This window comes from Simochromis diagramma, unplaced genomic scaffold (assembly GCF_900408965.1).
Source record: "Simochromis diagramma unplaced genomic scaffold, fSimDia1.1 OVJJ01000419.1, whole genome shotgun sequence".
In the NCBI taxonomy this organism is placed as follows: Eukaryota; Metazoa; Chordata; class Actinopteri; order Cichliformes; family Cichlidae; genus Simochromis; species Simochromis diagramma.
Genome location: NW_024387244.1, coordinates 2,797,104 through 2,812,442, shown reverse-complemented (window position 1 = coordinate 2,812,442; position 15,339 = coordinate 2,797,104). Strand labels below are relative to the sequence as shown.

Below are 15,339 nucleotides of genomic sequence, written 5' to 3'. Positions count from 1 at the left end.
ATGAGAAGATAGTTACAAAAACACTGGAGAGCTTCTACTTTTCACATTCCCTGTCAATGCTGTATTTTCCTGCTGATACTAAAATGATGAATTCTGTTCTATTTTTGAAATGCTTTTTGCATTTTTTATTATTATTATTATTGTTATTATTATTATTATTATTATTATGTCTCATCTTTTCTTTAACTACTTTCACCGTGTTTACTCTCAAAGTGTAAACACGCCTTGTTTCGAAGTAGACAATCTTGCTATGAACTCTGGGAAATGTTATGTTGGAATAAAACTGAATTCCATGTAGATAAGCTCATTCAACATTATTTGTGCATTCTGGTCATCATACATAATTGAACTGGGGCATCATTAATGAAACTTGTCTCAGTTGCTGCTGTGAGAATTCAGAGTGTCGCAGTTTCTGCTGAAAGTTGTCTTTGTTTTATATAATAATTTTTTAAAATGTTCTTCTGTTTTCCAACTTTTATTGCACTTGTAAATGTCCTTGTAAATCACGCAGTCTTACTGCATTTACATTTGCTATGAGATAGCAGAGGAGGAAGCCGATCAGGAATCAACACAGTTTGCACAGAATTATTTTGTTCCCTCGCAACAAGATCACGGCAAACATGATGAACTTTACTGATATTGTGAGCACTGCAATATAATACACTACAGTATCATCATCATCATCAACAAGAACAAGTTTATTGAAATGAATAGTCACTTTGTCTGTTGCCAACGATTCCCTTAAGAGAAGTTGTAACCTAGTTAATCGCAGTATGTGACGACTGAAAGGATTCTTATGTTTTATGGAGCTTAGAGGAAGCATCCAATCTTAAAATATTTAAAGTGAAGCTTCATCATTCAAGCAGCTTCAAAAAGGGAAGTGATAGAGTTCGATATTTTTGGTTAATTGTTAACACTCAGAGCTCAACGGCCTCCGTATTCCTCCTTTTGTTAAAATGTTAAAATGTAGTATGACCTTTGATTAATGGCTAATATCCTTATTTTTGTTTTGTCCGTTGCTGTGTGGTATAATATACTTTTCACATTTCTCAAAGTTGCATTTTCACAGTTGCACAGTCCTGTCTGTGAGCTTTATAATGGAGACACAACTGACAGATGACTCATTATGAGGTTTGCTTTCCCCATGTTTTCCTTGTATTAGCCAGCAGGTGGCAGACTCAACTCACATGTTGCTTGTTTCCCTAGTTAAAAACGTGTAGTTCCACTATAGTTTCTATTCATTTTTCCAGATAATAGTCATATTTGAATGTTTTTGACAATTCCGAAGTATATGCTTCATTAGATTATGACAAAAAATATCCATAATTTCACACTTTAAATAAAGAACAGATGGTGGTGTTATAAACGTATTCTTAAACACACAGTTTATGTCTGCTGAAAGAAAGACCTCTCGATGCACTCGATTAGTTTACAGACTGTATTTATTTACGTTTTATTTCAAAAAGCAAGAAAATATACTCTTTCTTCCAGAAATAATAAATATACAATATTTCTTTATGAACAAAATGCACAATTTACAAAGTGGCATCTGAGTGCTTCTCTGTGTGAGGGTAAATGCCTCACACAGTACCTTGTTTATTCAACTCATTTCTTTTCACAGAGTTATAACTGTTAGTATGACCTATTCTCATTATTAAAGTCAGTCTTATTTTTCTACATAATATTACAGTTTTTATAGGTAAAAGACTCCAGCTCTTTAAATTTACAATTCTTCATTGTGCTGTGTGTTTGTTATTCTATCTCAATACTTTCAGGAGGTTTGGACTTGACCCCACTGCAGTTCAACATAGTCCACGTTTTGCTTCTTACGCAGCACAGAGCTCATTCCACACATTATGAGACTTGGCAAGTTTTTAAAGACATTGGCATTTCAGCAGCCTGAAGCCGATCTCGCTCTATGGTGGAGAACGGATCGTCCCACGTTAAGACGTCTTATCCTGACTGAGATGTTTCTCCCTGACAATCACTCCTTGTTTGGCTTTATCAGGTACGCTCCACTGCTCTGGTGTGGATGAAGTATTGTCCAATGTTTCTCATGAGGTAACACTTTCTTTTGGTCAGGAGGTGAACAATATGTGTGATAAAAGCCACGCTAAAGCACAAGACAGCGTGACTTTGCTGTGAGCTAGCTGGGCTGAGCTGGGGCTTGGTGAAGTGGAGGAAGGCGAACTATCTCGATCTATCTCGTAGATCTCCATCCGCCTGCGATGCTTTTGATAGGTCAGCGGAGGCTCCACTGTCACATAGCCATTGATTATCCTCACGTTTGGTGGTGGGGTGGTGCTGAAGAAAGGAGGGGGGGGGAATTAGGTTATGAGGAATTTAGCTAGACTGGAAAAGAACTGAGTCTTACATGATCTCCGAACAATCACATGCATAACATTTCCAGTACATATTCAGCAGCCAATCTCATTGTGGTCTTTTACTTAGGGACATCCAGAGTTTATTAATAATCTTCATCAAGCCAGTACAGTCCTTACAGACATTCAATTGTTAAAAGATCTCAGCTACAGCCAAACTAATCATAATAAATATCTCACCCATCCCCAATGCGAACCCACAGGTCACTGAAGAGACGGGGTCTCCCGTGGCCACGGTGAGCTTTGCGTGGCCGTTTATGGCGTCCAAACTCCTCTAGCTGGCTCAAGCTGTCAGGGAGCAGCATGTGAGGCAGCTCCTCCCCTCCAAGGCCAGGCATAGGTTCTGGGTCCTCGAGCTCCAGCTCCATCTCTGGACTGGTTGGCCAGCTAATGGGAGATCCTGTGCTAGTGTCTGTATTCTCCTTGCTGAACTCTGGTGCTGCAAGGAGGTCTGGACCTGCTGCCCTGGAGCAAGGGAGGACAGGACAGACAGGGGATGGACTCAGTTCTATTAATACTCACAGAAAGACTTTTACCCAAATATTAGATCAAAATAGTTTCTTTTAGTATTTCTGTACTGTTTCGCAAGATTTCCAATGTGCTACCAGACAGTGGTGTTGTTTGTGGTTTCTGACCACCCCATGGCTTTCCACTTACACCCCGTAACTTCAGTCAAGGACATGAACACCAGAAGGGCGTCCTTTAAAAGTTGAAAGACCCAGCAGACAACGTAAGAGGAAGTTGGAACTCTCATGGCAATATATTGTGCATCAGAGCTGACATTTGACCAAGAAGACCACCCAGAATCTCCTGTCTTCAAATATTTTTGCCATGCTGCTCTTTCTTCCAGCCATTACTCATACTTTCTTCTCTCTTGTTCTTTTCCTGTCAATATGGCTCGCATGTGACTTTGTGTTTCAGTAGAGCATCAAAAATATGTTTTACACATCATTCAAGACCTTTCAAATGAAATAAACAGCAGTAGAAATCGCATGCTTTAGTCACGATTTCTTATAATCAGTTTTGTCTCACCGGTCATGATCAATTTGTCGGTTTGCCTTTCTGTTTTCACAAGTTTCAACAACCTTGTCTCACCCAGGCCCTGATGGCTTGGTCAGTGCGATGATAGCTCCAGGCCTGCGGTCAAGCTACTGCACAGCCAAACCCAGCTCTGGGCTGCTCTGTCAGTCATATAATTGTGCCAGTGGGTTCAAAACACTCCAGGTCTGAGGCTAACGGCTTTCATAAACACCTCTCATCCAGCCATCCTGTGGTGTGTTTCCTCGCCTGTCAGATCACCTTGTATCGGGGAGCTAGAAGTGTCAGCTTGCAGGCAAGTGTGTGGTCATGTGTGTGTGTGTGTGTGTTTGTGTGTGCGTGCACGCAGTAGACACAAGTGTTTCGTGACCACAGTAAGTCAGTCCACTTGTCAGCTTTTAAACCATGAACCACTGGCTGAAGCCCACAAGCCTGGAAACAGGATGGAGAGAGATAGGGAGGCTACATTTACAGCTGTAATTTGCAGTGAGAAGTTTGTGAAAAGCTCCAGCTGGAGGGATGAGATGTTTTTACTGTTAGAAAAAAGACTGTTCTTGTTATGCCTTGTTTTTCCATTTTCACTCCGATTCCAGCGACTGCTCTTATTATTTTATAGGCCCATGGATCAAACCCTTAGGTGAGAGTGGAGGTGCTGTGTGCCAGTAATTGGGCCTGAACACTAACAGACATGAAGAAGAGTTGTAGAAGGCCACAGGAGCGAAGCCAAGACTCTTTCTGAGTCATGTATGTGTTGCATAGTTGTAAATTTGAGCATCTCTACATTTATCCTGCATACATGCATGCATGTGTTTGTATGTTGCAGTGAAAGCAGACAGAACCACCACTCTGGCAAGTGGCCTTTGGCAGCCACCAGAAAGGTGGGGGGGCAGAAGCAGGCAGGTGAGGGAGATGATGAGGTATCAAAGGATTCTTGCATAGCACAATTTGGACTGTATCTGCACTTCAATAAATCTGCTGAGGTTAAATGCCTCAACTCTCAAGAGAATTAGACGGATGTGGACAGACTAAGTTGGGGGGGGGTCGATACAGATACATGTGGATGTGCATCTGTATCCCTGCCAAAATCTACAGTAAGAGTGCACAAATGTTCTGCTTCACAGTCTGCACTGCCATAACATTATTAATCTCATGCACATAGAAAATCACGTTCTCTTTTTCTTTTTCCATTAAATATCTTGTCTGGTTAGAAAAAGTCATACTTTTAACATGTAAAGAGTTTTAAATAGCTCCAAAGTGCCCGATTACTCAGTCAAAACAGGAATCATCCAAAACTCAAATTTAATTAGTGCAATTTATGTGTCGTCATCAAGAACTTAGACTCCATAATGTCAAACAACTGCTTTTCTAAAGAGTAATCCAAGCAACCACTTATTTTTTCTATTTTTCAGCAACTTATTTTTGTTTTTGTCTTTGTAACCACAGTCATTTAATCAAATGACATGCTCCGTCATCTGTTACTGCGCACTCTTGTCTGCTTACTCACTCTGTGGCTGGCTCTTGATGATCAGAGGGCATGTGGACAATCTCATAGCCCTCCTGCCTCAGGATGTCCAGCACGCTGTGGTTCCCCAGAAAGTGGCCTAGCAGTGAACAAAAAACAAAACAAAAAAAACCCCAGAGGTCACAAAAGACTCAAAATCAGCTTCTTGTGGAGCATGCATTTATCTTCAAGAGTAAATCTAGCCTGGATTATGTTTCATGGATATTTACTTACGTTGAAAGCACTCAATTATTATATAGTGAACAAAACTTCCATAAATTTTAGCTTTGTTTTCATTGTGGTGCTGAACATACCAATAACATGTTTGTGTGGCCCACTATCTGAACTCTTATTTTCTAACAACTGTAACAGACTATATCTTCCTAACACAGGCAACTATAGCTTTGGTTGAGAAATGTAAGCAAACCTAAAAGTGCTTCTATACATTTTAATGTCCATATTTGTCCGACAAATACCAGAGAAACCGTGTCAGTCTAAATTTCTTGCATTTTCTTGTGGATTGCCTCATTAAATATGATCTTTTCTCAGCCAAGTTTTAGAGACACTAATGGATTTTGGTGACAGTGACAACTCAGACATGGAGTGAAGTGAAGAATCTGCAAGATAACAGGGATTGTTCAAATGAAAACTTGGTCTATCTATCGGGCACTCAACCTCTTGCCTCCCTTCCAGCCCTCTCTCACTTTCCATCACCTTGCATATGACTCCTTCAGTCTAACATCAAACATTCAGGCCCCAGCCGCATGCTGATGAAAGCTTTTTTTTTTCTTTTAATTTATCCCATCAGCCGATAATCCTGCATGTCAGTCAACCCAGCAATAAGCCATAATGTAGCCTGACATCACCCTCACCAACACGCACTCCCTAAGAGAGGAATTCATATTTGTGCGCAGACGTATACACATACCCACACACGCGCAGGAATTTTACACACTCGCACACCTCAGCTCGCTTATTAACAACACGCTGACAATATTCGAGCCTCTTTCTTGCTTTCCGTCGAGGCCTTCTGCTCCCACTCAGCTCCTCACCCCCTGCCAATTTTATCATTATAATGTTCCTGATCATTCCTGAAAGTCAAAGAAAGAGGCACGCGGTGTTACACTTTCTTGGCAGCTGAGTTCAAAGGCAGTGCTGGGATAGGCCGTGGAGTGAGAGGAGGCTTCTAACAACAGAGCGTCGGTGAGATCAGATGGGATTACACAGAGGGCCGAGTGTGAGTTTTTTGTCTGGGTGACGGTGAGTGTGTGTGTGCGCTTGTGTTCTTCTTTTATTATACTTACATATTGCCATAAGAAGTGATGACATTTTCTCATGTTCATAGGCTTAAAGGTTTTATGGAAGAAAACGTATGATTTTGTTGTGAAGTCAAAGGTACAGTACAGTACTATTTAAGTATTTGTTGAGTCAGTTCACGTCCTTTGACAACTACTACTGTGAAAAAGTCTTGCGCCACCCCTCATTCATTTATATTTTGCTTCCAAGGAGCCAAACTTCATTGGGGTTTTTTCCAAGTATTCTTGAGCAATACATATCCAGGCTTTCTGAAGATATTTCAAAGTTTTTCTTTGGACATTGTTTCTTTTTCGTTCTTTTTCTCAGTCCAGTCATTGTGCCCAACCATTTTTAAGGGAATATTTTCATATTTGGTTAGTAATTTAACAGTGACCTGTGAATCATTCAAGCATAAAAAAGGCAACTGAATTAAGAGATGGGCCAAGAGATGGCGTCTACATGTAAATTTTTCAATTTTGTCTATAGAAAATACAAAAGATCGCACAGTTTGACAAACCTAGAATCTTATTTTTGCACAAGCAATTCAAAAACTGGCAAAGCTAGACACGTGGGAGCCAAAAGAAGAAGTGGCAGGACTGCAAAGGATCTACAGCAAATAAACAGTGAAAGTCATGTCCTTAAGAAATACGGGGGAAAAAATCCAGCAAAGCTCTGACAGGAAACAGGGACAAATGGATGAAGTGTGTGAAATTATACAAAAACTGGACTTTAAATGTAACAGTGTTTATGTAGCATTATTCCACTTGCCACAAATGTCAGTGTAATGGGGAAACAGAAGCAGAAACCGGTTACATAAATTAGTGGCAATGGGTCTTAACGAGTGTTGAATCTTGATTTGAAATTTTTGGTTCAAACCGTTGTGAATATGTACAGAGCAGGTCAGGAAAGTGGCACAACAGTGAGTGTTCACAGTAATCTGTAACACATAGTGGAGACTCTGTCAATGGGCTGGATTTCATCAAGTGTGTTTGTGATCTCGCCAAATGGATGGAAAAACCAACGGAGAAAAAAACTGTCGGATTTTGATCAACCATATAATACCATCTATCACGCCTCTGTCAGTGCGCCCCAGGGTGGCTGTGGCTACAATGTAGCTTGCCATCACCAGTGTGTGAATGTGTGTGTGAATGGGTGGATGACTGGATGTAGTGTAAAGCGCTTTGCGGTCCTTAGGGACTAGTAAAGCGCTATACAAATACAGGCCATTTACCATTTATCTACACATGTTTCAATAAACTACACACGTTTCCTCTTTTGTCAGCACCGGTATAAAGAAATGAGGGATGGCACAGTACTTTTGCACCACCATTAGGTCAAAGGATACTTATACTGACAATTGGGAATATTTCTACACTTACAAAGGCCAACTGTATTGTTATTTGGTTATGTAAGATAAGATAAGATAACTCTTTATTGTCATTGCACAGTCATACATAGTACAATATTACAATGAAATTGGAAAACTGTCCTGTGTCGGCACTACATGTAACACGACACGATACGACGCATCACAACGCAACACAAACAACACAAACAACACAACACAGTATAATAACTTAGTAATAAAAAAAGCCAGTCAGGTCAGCTATTTGCATTGATCAGGGCTGTTGCCCTGTTGTAAAAGCTGTCCTTGAGTCCATTTGTTCGGGACCTCAGCAGCCTGAACCTCCTGCCAGATGGCAGCAGCTTAAACACCCCGTGTCCTGGGTGTGTGCAGTCCCGTAGGATGCTGCGTGCCCTCTTGAGACAGCGAGTGCTGTACAGGTCCTTCAGGGAGGGAAGAGGATGTCCAATGAGTTTTTGGGCCATATTGATGACCTTTCTCTGTGCTGTGGTGCAGCTGGAGAACCACACACCGATGCAATATGTCAGCACACTTTCAATGGAGCAGCGGTAGAAGACGGTCAGCAGCTCCTTCTTCAGGTCCATTTTTCTGAGGATTCTCAGAAAGTGGAGATGCTGTTGGGCCGTCTTTAAAACCGCAGAGATAAACAGACAAAACCGGCAGATGGCCACTGCTCCCTGAGCTTTGTTCTGCTGGAGGTTTCTTCCTGTTAAAAGGGAGTTTTTCTTTCCCACTGTTGCCATTTTATTGTTGGGGTTTTCTCCGTATTATTGTAGGGTATTTACCTCACAGTATAAAGCGCCTTGAGGCAACCGCTGTTGTGATTTGGCGCTATATAAATAAAACTTAACTGAATTGAAAAGAGCAGCATTCTTCTTTCTCTTTTCACCCTTTCCTTCAAACAAGATCTTGGGGCCAAAGTCAGCTCGTTCAGTGACTGCATGCTGACAGATTTAACCTCCTTCATGTCCGTGTCAAGCAGCTATTTCATTAAATTCAGTGGGCTCGGGGCAAAGAAGAGCATGTGCCGCGTGTTTGCTGGGTGTGAGGTCAAGCTGACTGTTTCGTGTGTTGGCTTGATTTCCTCTACTCTGCCATCATTCATAACACACCTCGACAAAGTCGTGTATATTTATGCGTAACTTTGTTTGGAAGATGACATAACAAACAACCATATGGGTTCAATTTTTACACTTGCTGTAAAACTGCCATTCAGTTTTCTGAGGAGGGAGAATTGGTTTGGATGCTAAACTTGCATCTGCTGCTTAAACAGCCTACTGAATGCACACACACACATACACACACACACACACAAGCAAGCAATATTTCTCACAACGAGAACCAACACTTATGAAATGTTGGTAACTCTCAAGTGAGGGACTGCACATTTCTTCATGAATTGGCTCCGTTTGTTGAACAAACAAAACGTTTTTCCAAGTTCTTACAAATCCATTCTTTTGGAAAATGTTAATTCACAAGCTTTTCATCTGACAACAGTGGCATGTGCATTGTTTGTTTCATTGTAGGTTTGTGGTTCGTGCCTGTGTGTGGGTGAGTGACTGGGTAGAGAAATAATAGTTCTTTCCAAGCAGATGAAGGTGCGTGTGGGAGGCTGAGCTAGTGTGTTTGTTTGTGGAGTATTCAGACAGTAAACAGTGTGGTGCTTCTGAAGCACAGAGCAGTCTTAACAAACAGCTCAATTAGCTTAAATGTAATAAGAGGTCAGCTGACTCCTAATTGCTCCCCCGCTGCTTGTAGTGCTCGTGGGCTGACCGCACAGGTAGCTCACTGTAAACACGCCACTCTGTTTTAAAGCTGCAGTACTTAGTGACACCCTAATCATTGCAGTGTAATGCTCGCTATTAATGTTTACTTTTCAAGTTTTTACGGAAAGACCTTAAAAGAAATGTAAAAAAGAGAAAGCAATGTTTTTCTTTTTCCCAGTGTCTTTAGCTGTCTCGCCCCCATCTGCACATTGTTTGAAGATACACATCCAAGAACATTTCCTTCTTTTCCGTAATTAAAATTTTTATGGTTTTGTTCAAGCAATCAGAACTCTTGGATAATATTGAGAAAAGATTGTGGCTTTGGTTAGAAAATTGGTAATGGCAAGTTAACATGTCCTCATGACAGAAGATGAAAATATTCTCCTTAATCAAAGGATATTTGATGCCTAAACACGATGCCTAACATATTGGGCTGGACAACGTTTTGCATTCATTCGTGGTTTAAAATCAATGTGGAACCGAAACATTCCTCAAAGATTTTTGGTCCATCATGACGCAAAGTTGCTGCGGATTTGTCGTCAGCAGATCTGTGACGTGAATCTCCTGTTGCCACACATGCACACGATGGACTGTGAAAGTTATTTTATGTACATTAAACTACAGTAAAATGTAAGTTTGAGATGATTTGAACTTTGTGACATGTTATCATGCTGGAAGCAGTAAACAGTGACCCTACCATGTGAACGTTGCAGCAGATTCATCAGAACAGGACATGTTTTTACAGTTTTCTAGCTGTCTACATACACATACACACATAATATTATCAGTTTGTGGCATCTCAGTTTCTTAGCTGATAGGTGGCATCTATTATGGCTTTGTGCTGCTGTAGTTCACCCAGCCAAGCTGCTTACATCTTCATCACTTTGTAGATTTCTCTCAGTGTAAAGTCATACTTTAAAAATGTTTATCATTAATATTAACATAGAAGTGGAACACAGCTTCTGTTTTCATCATTGGCTTCATTGCACTCAAAGGAAAATATCCATATTATTTACCCTTCTCATTGTACTCATACGACATAATGTTTACTTGGAAAAATAATGAATACTTGTTTCTTATGACTTTTCTTATGCATGAACAAAATGCCACTTTCATACATAAGTCGTGGCAGGAATTTTGTTTAAAGATTTAAAAATACACAAAATAAACATTTACTAAATATTCTTTGAAATTCTTTTCCATATGATTCGTATTTAATCTTCCAGTAGACAAGTTGCTCTGCCTGCGACATAAAAAGAATAGCTTGTGGGAATGTGGCTTCAGCCCAACTGCAACCACTACCATATATCAGCCAACCACCTGCTGTCATTTCTCCAACTGCAGATATGTGTTTTTCAAATATTTTATTTACTTAATAAATATTTTGTTTTAAGTAGGAGCAAGTTTTTGCTGTGTATACACCCTCTCACAGGGTGTTTCCCCTCCCGTGGCTCCAGAGCGCAGAGTTAATAAACCAGCAACTCCTTTATTTAATAACCATCCCATCCAGATTTCCACTTACAGTAGCAATGACTTAATTTACTCCACTTGCACATTCACCTTTCTATGTTTGCCACATCTGCCTGTCTCTTTATCTTCCATGTCCAGGCTTCTTAAGCTTCTTAGCTTCCATTTTGCATTTGTTTTACAGTCAGTTTTTCTCTTTTTTCCCTCCATGCAAGTTTTTTCGGGCGGGATGCATTAGTGTGTTTTGAAAAGAAAAAAGAGGTATTGCAGCATGTCTAGGCATTCACGCTCAATTTAAACCATGTCAACACTTGGTCTGCACACATCCTTCTCTCTCTTTCAGACCTTTCCCTATTTTTCCTTCCAAGTTAAACCTCACCGAGCCTCGCTTTATGCGTGATTCTCCATCCTTTCTTTCTATATGCTTTTGCACATCAGTCAGAGGAAAGAGACACTAGTAGCAAAGCAGGAAAAGCAAGGAAAATGGAAACACTGAGCAGTTAGGAATTTGACATTGCTTCAAGAATGCAGAAAACGCACAGGAAGAGAATTATGTTATTTTTCAGTTTTTGCACAAACAAATGTGTTTGCAATTACTTTGTGTAAACAATGCATCAACTGATATGCACTAGTGGTTAAAAAAAATCCCACATGGCTTACAAGCAGACCACCTCATATGAAAATTGCACAAAAGGAGCACAAAGGAAGAGAGAATAGAAATAGATAATTGGCAAGTGGTTTGAGAGGAGATGGAAAAGAAGGAGGAAAGGGTGGAGGATAGAGAGGACGATCAGAGGGAGAGAGGGATTGACGTACGCCCTCAACCCAAGCAGAATGCCTGCTGGGCATAGTTGCTACATTATGGTCCAAACAAACACAAGCAGTTCCCTCAGAGCAATTTAAACAAGTGGGTGATCAAGAAATTGGAAGATGAGTTAAAAAGAGAAGAAAAGCGAACATCCAGGAGACATACCCAGTGAATGGATGAGAAAGAAAAAGCATATTAGCTGACAAGGGTGTGTTCCACTTTTGGTTTGTTTGGAAATATGTTCCAGGACGAGGGCAAGCGCAGACAGAGATAATGTGGAAAATGTTACTCTCATCTTCACATGTTTGTAAATGTGTGTAGGTGTTAAATAGGTGACAAATGAAAGGAAAATATGTAAGGTGCTGGGCCACCATGACTCTAAGGAGTAACTTCAATATTGCAATAAAGTATGTGAAGTCTACTGGACTGCAGGACACTACCTCCCCCCACCCAGTATCCCCCAGTGTTTTGATGATGCTGGTGAAAAGCAATGTCTAAACATTACAACATCTCTCATAGTTGTTTTGTTGACTTAGGAAACAAAATTACGCAGAGCCAACTCTGGGGGTGGTGGAGCTGGGTGGCTCTGAGCAAATACTGTGCTGGAAGTGCTCCACAGGTACATAAGAATATGATCTTAAAGAGGAGATAGACTAAACAGAAAGCTTGCTTTGCTTTTGTTTTTCATTGGTGGAGGATTTGATTTTAAGGAACTCTAAATCTGTCAAGTTCGTTTAGATGTTATGAGGATGCTGACATTTTCCCCAGGAGAATGCAGCTCATGCTTCAGTGCTTTTCTCCCTGCGATCTGCTTGTGCGTGAACCTGTGTGTGTTCGCATTCTCCCTGCAAGTTGTGCTCATATAATGTATATGTGTGCACCTGTTTGTGTTTTAGGGGAAAGTCCCTTTTTCCACTTTTTGTACTAAGACTATTTCCTTGAGCAAAATATGAGTAATGCAACAAAGATTTTAATAAGGTCGGCATCCCTGGGCCTCACTGTGCATTCCCATCTACTGTTTAACAGGAACGGGATCCCTCTATAAATCACACAGCAGAATTTGAATTAACAGAGCTACAGAAACAGCTACCCACAGTGTTCAGGAATAATTTCCTTGAAAACAGACCGCGCATTTTACATGATGTGTAAATTCCACCTCTCTTCTCAAGGAGCTCTGAGTTTCTAGAAGGAGAAGTAAAGGCAATCTGGAGCTCACCGCTCTCACCCATTCCTCATCTCCATAATGACTTCATTTCCTATGCATGCAGTAAGACGTCTGTCTGTCTTATTGCGCTACACACACACACCCCGAGGTGTTGTGAGTGACAGCTGTTGACAGGACTGTTAAAGGTTGAAATTCTGGTCAAATACGGAGATCAAAGAAGTTTCAGGGATCAAATCCAGAGGCTGACCGCTGCATGTGGCGGGCTTGACACACATCCATGTTAGAGAGACTGGAAGCTTCACTCAGCTCAGTGGTTGAGTGTTTAAAAGCCATTCCTTGCTTTCAAATATTTAGACTGCCTATGCTTGCTGCTTAAGTTTGTAAAGCTCTCCTGGTGGGCAGAAAGTGAGAAGCTGGGTGTGGTGAGGAAAAAGTAGAAAAGCACAGAGAGTTTAAAAAAAAAAAAAAAAGGAAGTAGTGGAAAATGTAGAAAACAAAGGCACAAAGAAAGTAAAAATCCCCCTGCTATTGACTGTTTTTGTTTCTGTAAGCTGTAGTCTCTGATATCTCATCGTACATACATGTAATGGAAGATGTGGCATTCTCTGCTCTTAAAAACGTCTCTATGATGTTCGTCTTTCACCTTTCACACTGGTTTGTTTTTCTTCATCCATCAGTTAAAATTACAGAGAGAAGGAATGATAATCTATAAATTATGATCTAAAGGAGTGCATATGTGTGTGCTGCTGGCAAACACCACACAGACACATAAGCTTAGAGATAAAAGAAAGTGCCTGTGAGTAAATGTGAGTGTATCTTTCTGAGTTGGATCTGTTTGTGTTTGCAGAAACCAAAGCATCACATCACATCAGGCCGTCTGGTGCAGCACTCCATCACTCTCCTTCTTGGTCAAATAGACCTTGCACAGCCTGGAGGTGTGTTTGGGGTCCTGTTGAAAAATAAATGATGATCCAACTAAAGGAAAATCGGATGGGATGGCATGTCGCCGCAGGATGCGATGTGGTAGCCATGCTGGTTCAGCGTGCCTTTAATTTTGAACAAATTCCCAACAGTGTCACCAGCAAAGCACCCCCACAACATCACTCCTCCTCGTCCATTCGTTCACGGTAGGACCCATGCATGTAGAGACCACCTTTTCTGTGTCACACAGACACGGTGGGTGGAACCAAAGATCTCCAATTTGGACTCATCAAAGCACAGATTCCCACTGGTCCACTGGTGCATTACTTGTGTTTCTTGGCCCAAACAAATCTCTTCGTCTTGTTGCTTTTCCTCAGTAGTGGTTTCTTAGCAGCTATTTGACCTGATTTGTCTTCTCTGAACAGTTGATGTAGCCACGTGTCTGTTACTGGAACTCTGCGTGACATTTATCTGGGCTCTAATTTGAGGTGCTGTGTGACTCAGATGAATTAATCCTCTGCAGCAGAGGTGACTCTTGGTCTTGCTTTACTGTGGCGGTCCTCATGTGAGCCAGTTTCATCGTAGCGTTTGTGGGTTTTTGCAGCTGCACTTGGGGACACATTCGAAGTGTGAGCAATTTTCTAGACTGACTGACTTTCAGTTCTTAAAGTAATGATAGGCTGTCGTTTTTCTTTACTTAGCTGATTGGTTCTTGGCTCAGGCAAGACACTAATCCCAAAGTTATTCACTGTGGCAAACAGGCAAATGGCATTTGAGATGCACCAACACTGGTGTGTAAACCTATGTTTCTACAGGTGTCTAAAACTCCCAGACAAGAACACAATTCTGCCAAAAAGTACATTTTAATTTAGTGTTTTAATGTCAGTAGCGGAAAATCTTCTTCATCTGTCAGTTGGTCCCTTTAGGAGTCACCAGAGCAGATCATCTGCCTCTTCTGTCACACCAGTGTAACTCCTGCATAGCAGCCCCATATTCAGCATAGCCTATATCCTTCATCTGCACATGTCCAAACCCTCCCAATCTTGCGTCTCTAACTATATCTCCATCTCATTATTAATGATTCCTATATTTCATTTGGCATAGATATTACAGGCCTGGCACTATGTTTCTGTCTTGTGGCCCAAAATCTTCCACGTCTTTAATCGGGATCGAGATCTGGTGACCATAAAAAAAAAAAAAATTTTCTGCAGTAATGTTTTAATCAGATCTGTTATTTAGCTAGGATAACAGTGAATATAGTCATTCACCAAGTAGAAAAACCTGCAGCATTATGAGTCTCTAAACGGGGACGTTAATATTCTTGCATTCCTGGGGCTACATAGTTTCTGTTGTGTGCATTTAGGTCAATTTTAACACTCAAAAGATCAAAGAAAGAAGCATTCACGTGTTTATGAAACGTAGCATTAAAGTCATTGGCTCTTAATAGGCAGTGGGATGTTCTTCCAGCTGCTAATGAAGTGTGTAATCTTTGAACAAGCTAATGAGCTATACTGATTTAATTACGATGAGAAATGCAGCCCAGTGCAGTTAAGAGTTACCATAAGATGTTTTCACGCAAACTCACAGAGTTACATTCCTGAAAATTTACAAGACGGCATAACCTTACATG

The 15,339-nt window shown here is 40.8% G+C and overlaps 1 protein-coding gene across 2 annotated transcripts in view; it reads right to left on the bottom strand.

Moving 5' to 3' along the window:
• Positions 1-420: 420 nt before the first annotated feature.
• trabd2b (TraB domain containing 2B) overlaps positions 421-15,339 on the bottom strand; it is an 81,243-nt gene continuing 66,324 nt past the window's right edge. Inside the window, exons 4-6 of one of the 2 annotated variants that reach the window (XM_040052727.1) lie at positions 4,924-5,020; positions 2,562-2,846; positions 421-2,304 (exon numbers count right to left, since the gene is read on the bottom strand). In XM_040052727.1, coding sequence (XP_039908661.1) covers positions 2,079-2,304; positions 2,562-2,846; positions 4,924-5,020 — 608 coding nt within the window. In that variant the 3' untranslated portion in view covers positions 421-2,078. The remainder of the gene's footprint in view (positions 2,305-2,561; positions 2,847-4,923; positions 5,021-15,339) is intronic. The other variant, XM_040052726.1, reaches the window with a different exon arrangement.